At 31.6% G+C, this 6240-nt stretch overlaps 1 protein-coding gene across 1 annotated transcript in view; it reads right to left on the bottom strand.

Moving 5' to 3' along the window:
• Positions 1 to 4001: 4001 nt before the first annotated feature.
• LOC111059748 (inverted formin-2-like) overlaps positions 4002 to 6240 on the bottom strand; it is a 63482-nt gene continuing 61243 nt past the window's right edge. Inside the window, exon 7 of the mRNA XM_039431099.1 lies at positions 4002 to 5930. Coding sequence (XP_039287033.1) covers positions 5781 to 5930 — 150 coding nt within the window. The 3' untranslated portion in view covers positions 4002 to 5780. The remainder of the gene's footprint in view (positions 5931 to 6240) is intronic.

Below are 6240 nucleotides of genomic sequence, written 5' to 3'. Positions count from 1 at the left end.
GCTCCATTTTAGGCCCATTACTCTTCATATTATATATAAATGATATTTAATTCAATGTTCCTGTCACTGATAAAATTACTCTCTATGCCGATGATTGTACCTTGCTATTTAAGAGATCAGATCTCATAGACTTGGAGATTGAGGCAAATAACATGGCAAATGAGGTTGTGCAGTTTTTTAATGATTCAGACCTCACTATAAATTCAAACAAAAGTCATGTCATCAGCTTTGATTATAAGTATCGTCCTTTTCACCCCACCATAACACTTGGTGAAACGAACATTGAAAGTTGTACTGTTGTGAACATGTTAGGTTTGTCGATGGATTCCAAGCTTAATTGGGGGGATCATGTGAGCAAGATATCATTGAGATTGAGAAGGTCACATTTTGCATTTAGAAATATTGTTAAACGGGTGCCTAAAACAACAGCAAAAAGTGTATACTATGCACTGATTGAATCCCACATTGCTTATGGCATTGAATTATGGGGGAGTACCTCGAAGCAAAACATTCAAAGAATTACATTGTTTTTGTTATACTATTGTTGAGAATAAAATATTATTATTATTAATATAAGTATTCTCACTGCATTCTATCAGCCCATACATTTGCATCAGCTCAAATGATAGCTCCTGGTATTTCCTGAGTTTCTCGTCTCTGGTCTCCTGAGCATTACCATCCAATGGTACAGCGGTATCAATTATTCAATTACGATATCAATATTATTATTGCATAAGCCCTCTTCTCCATCTTATTATTTTTCAAAAAATAATTGAAAATTTAATGAAAAGCCTATGTGATATTGATGTAATCTCAGACATAGTATATGTATATAGATGTATTTAAACTGGTCTATTTGTGCAAATAAAGCTATATAGTAGATTTATTATTATTATTCAAAAAAATAATTGAAAATTGAACAAAAAACCGTTGTGATATTGATGTAATCTATTAAAAAACGTTTCTGTAATGTATTATGAACAGTTTATGTTCATGAAACAACAATTTCGATGTCAGCTGATCTACAACGTCGATCTATAACATCTATAACTTCAAACAACGTCGACCAATCACGTGCGCGTACTTGAGGTGTTGGGAGCACAACGCCTTCTCATTGGCGAATCTTTTGATGTCACTCCACAGACTCCATTTTGTCCATTTCAGCTACAAGTTCACGTCCACAACGCATTTTTATTGGCTGATGACTCTGCATCATCTCACTCCTCTTTATTGGACTGACCAATAGGAAACTAGCTACAGCTGATGGTGAATTCTTGTACAGACTCAGTTTTATGGAACAAAATCATTCTCCAATGATGGAATAAATTATCGGGAATTTGATACCACATCAAAAACACCCTCACTAACAAACAGATGCCCACTGAGAAAATCAATGAAATAATATCTATTCTAAAAACTATCACCACTCAAAACTACTTCACTTTGAACAACAAATACTATACCCAACCTGACGACCTCCCAATGGGCTCTCCAATATCAAATGTCTTTGCTGAAATATACCTCCAACACATAGAACAAAACCAAATCTTGAAAAACAACACTCACAGCAAAAAAAAATATAATGGTTCAGATATGTTGATGACATCATCCTCTTATATAATGGCAATAAAAGATAATGTGAACAGCTCAGAACAAAAATTAACAAAATCGATAAAAAACTCCAATTTACAGCTGAATATGAACATGAAAACACCCTCAATTTCCTAGATTTAAGTATCACAAAACACAACCATTAACACTCCTTTAACATATTCAGGAAGCCAACCATGACAGATACCCTTATTCACAACTCCTCAAATCATCTTGTTCAACATAAACACTCAGCTTTCCTATCTATGCTACACAGACTTCAAACCATCCCCCCTCACCTGAACACTACAAAGCAGAACTCAATACCATAAAATATTTAGCACAACATAACGGATACCAACTCAACCTAATCGACAAACCACTCCAAAGAATCAAAAATAAAAACAAGAGAAGGACAAAACTGAAAAGTTCATAACACTGACATAAATAAACAACAAATCCAACAGAATAGGAAGTATGTTTAGAAAATCTGAGTATAAAGGGGCATTTAGAACAAAAAATAAAATCTACAAGCAAATCAATGAAAGAGAAAAGATTCAAGACAAGAAAAAACTCAAACTCCCAGGAGTATACAAGCTAAAATGCTCTGGATGTGATAAATTCTATATCGGGCAGACAGATAGTTCTCTCAATCAAAGATACAAGGAACATATCCAGGGACTAAAAACAAAAACAGAATCTACATTTGCTGACCACCTAATTCAATAAAATCACAAACACACAAACATAAATACTGATCTACAAATCATACACATAAAAAACAAAGGACCAGAATTGGACACAATAGAACAGTTTGAGATATACACCCAATTCAAAAGCAATAGACAATGTATATTAAATGAACAAACCAACTTCAAATCCCACATCCTCTTTGATTACCTTCTCAGCCACAACAAACTCAATAGACACCAACAGCACCAACAGACACTAATCCAATAGACACCAACAGCACACTAAAAATTACCATACTATCCTTCCACTTGTCTATGAGTACAACCAAGAAGATGGCGAACCTGCCGAAAGATCTCATTGTCACAGTGAGTGATTAATTCATTTATTGTAAAATATCTGACTGCTAGTCCTTTTTTCTAATAGCAAGAAGTGATTTAATAATAAGCAGTTCGTGATGGAAAACAACATTGAAGAATGCAAAATCTTATCATGCATAGTATATTTTTATTTCTTGAAACATAAAATTATATACTGGTTTTCAAAATAATTGGTTTCACCAACCTTGAACAAATATAGCCTAGCCATGGTCAATTAGACCATAGTCAAAATTTGATCACTCGTTCAATCATACAACTGTTCCACCAACCTCGGGATTGATCAAAACTCTGTTGGGGTTTTGATCAATCCCGAGTTTCCTTTAAAAAGGAACATACCTGTCAAATTTCATGAAAATCTATTACCGCGTTTCGCCGTGAATGCGCAACATATAAACATAAAGAGAAATGCCAAATTGTCGACTTGAATCTTAGACCTCACTTCGCTCGGTCAATAAAGAACATCAATACTTTCTATTCATCCAATACTGACAGTTAAAGTGAATGTCAATAGGCTTTGGGGTTCTTGTGTTGAGGGTGATTGCCACATAGCTCTGGAGCTGCCACCCAGGCTTGTGCATGGGTAATGAGACACGGTTGATGATTGAGTGGACCTACAGCCTTAGGTGGGTTCCGAACCATCAGTAAGTGATTCTTCGAATCATAGATTGAATTATTTAAGAAATATCAACTCTCAAAGTGGTCACTTTTCCAGAGCGAGTAGCAGGCGCTAGAATCTCAATCCATCTAATTGATAGTTAATCAGCGCGACCACAGAGTAAACCAGCTTTCCAACGGTTTACGTTTCTAATGGACAGTCATGGAATTCAATATCGATGCACCATTTTCAATCCCTAGTGAATTATTTTACAGTCGAATTGCTGAAATTCAACAGAAATTATTAATGTAACAAATTGAACTTATTCCCGTTGTTTCATTTTGATATTCTAGATACTGTTGATGGTGAGATATTGTGATACCCAATATCCATAATGAAAACTCTGGGTTGTTGTCTTTTAATATTTCACTTTAATCATTTTGCTGGCTCTTTTGATTAATTATTCTCCAACTTTTTTACAACCTGTGTATCCTAACCTACAATTTCAAATTTTTCTATCTCTCACACTGAAGATAACACCATTGGTGTTGAAACATATTTGTGATTTTTTAAAATGAATAAGTGATATTTTAACAACAACCTAGATTATCCATTATTATATTCTATGTACATACTACAAGTAGGCCTATAATGTTTGGAAATTCCAACTAAGAAATAAGTGAATAACTGTTAACATAACTAATACCTCTTTCAATTAGGAATCACACAAATGAAACAAAGCTTGATATGAAAATGGTCTATTATTTATTATCACACATTCATTGAACATCGAGTGCAGTTGATATCAATATTGACAGAAACTACGCATAGGATACACTGGTATTTACTCATAACATGTTTTTTTCAATTAAAACGATTAATATATTTATTATTACTTATGAGTGAGATCTACAAAACTATTGTGAGCACCGGTATTCACTTATCACATATTTTTATTACAATTTTATACACATTGATTACTTTTTATTGCACCTTTCAGCCTTCCTTTTGCTATTTCTAACTATCATCAACGTTATTATCACTTTGAAAAATAATTAAAATCTATGGATTGATAGAGTTTATCACTACCTATTCAAATGGCTGATGCTGAGAATCTATAATTTTTCAATTTTAGTAATCTTATATGTTTTAAAGTCTTCAGTTGCAAAATTATTAGGAACTATAATTAAAATTCTTCATTCATTAATTACTACCTAACATATAGGCTATATTATACTGTCATCTATCACATTTATTATTACAAGACCTACTATAACAGAATTATTTTCTCTATTATCAATGAATCCTTAATTTATATTCTCAATTAATAATTATCACTATGTATTTATTCCAAGCATCATTTATACATATAATTAGATTAAAAGTTGATAAAAAAATATATTCCCTGAGATCCATTATCACAGAATAATGATATAATAAGTCTTATTTTCAATCTGTTTCAAAATTAAATATTATCCTTCAAATAATTAAAAGCATCTTCTTCTGGGTTACATCAAATATTTTTTGAAAATTTAGCCTACACCATTGGAATATTATATCATTGATTATAAAGCTATTGTGACATCACCAGTCAAATTACTATATTTTCTATATTGATATCATCTAGTTTGACAAATCTAAATTTACAATATAGGTAGGTCTTTAACTTCCATGATTCTGAATAATCGTATATTAATTATAAAACTTTATCAATATCAAAGTGACTTCTATTCTAAACAATGATAATTTTATAGACTACATGCATTTTAAAGCAAACTTTACAATCCGACTTTCAAGTTACTTTAAAATATTCTCAGACTAAAACTTTTTCAGTCTTAAATGAGTTACGGTACTCTGATTCTTTTTCAGACTTGAGATGAGATCAATACTAATAATCTATCCTTCGACATGATCCTAGATCAACAGACAAAGTACTAAAATTTTAATATAATATGAAATAATTTTAAAAGCCTATATGTCTCAACAGCCACCTACAAAGAAAAATACTAAGCAAGTCTATTGCATCTTGCCGTTTAAATCATTGTCGAATTTAAAATAGTATTCTTGAAATATAAATATAAAACTACACTTCCTCTATATTTTCTTCAAATAAACAATTAAAACTCTACTCAAAAACTAATATAAAATCAAGTATAGAAATTAAAAACCCAAAAAATGCATACACAGATATTTACAGATACATAAACAGAATAAGACAATGAACATTGTCTATCGTCATTTTTCAATACCTAGTCATGAATAGCGTTGTGACTTTTCTAAAAGATTAGCGAGTTGAATCAAATTAAACACAAACTTCTTTTTCAATATCTTAAAACTAGGAGAATATACGACTTTAGACTAGACATTAGAAATTAAATAACTACAGTATTTACATATCACCTCATCAGAGCAAGACAATCTACTGTCTATTGTAATTGAAGAATTAGCTAACTTTAGGTGACTTCTTAGTGTGTTGAACCATTCATGCTATTACATCTAGCACGTAGATCCAGTAGTTACTCCATCTAGTATGCCCCATTTTTCGCTTCGTTGATGAGCTGTTCGACTTGGCTGTCTAATGTTCTTTTCTTCGCTTTTACAATCTTGTTGTTGGTCGACTTTTCAGCTTTCAATCTTGCAGCTTTTTCCTCAGATTTCTTCATCTGATCGTTTTCCTTAAAATATAAATAACATCATTAGCAATTTGTTCGATTTGAATGAAATCAAACTCCAACAAACTTTTGATAGAAAGACTGGGAATGTATGGAAAGATAGCCTACCCTAATAATACTTTTTAAGAAGAATTCACATTACATCTTGAAATAGTATTCCGAATCAATTTAATTGGCAAAGCTTGAAACTGAATTGTCCATAATAATTCATGATAAAACTATAAATAGTTTTTGGAATCATCTAAATCTAAAAAAAATAACTATAAGAACTATTATTAAACGGAAATCCAAATTAAATGCTGTAAGTCAATTT

The sequence above is a fragment of the Nilaparvata lugens genome, chromosome 6 (genome assembly GCF_014356525.2).
Source record: "Nilaparvata lugens isolate BPH chromosome 6, ASM1435652v1, whole genome shotgun sequence".
Classification (NCBI taxonomy): domain Eukaryota; kingdom Metazoa; phylum Arthropoda; class Insecta; order Hemiptera; family Delphacidae; genus Nilaparvata; species Nilaparvata lugens.
The sequence above is the reverse complement of the archived record's forward strand: the minus strand, read 5'-3'. Positions and strand labels throughout refer to the sequence as shown.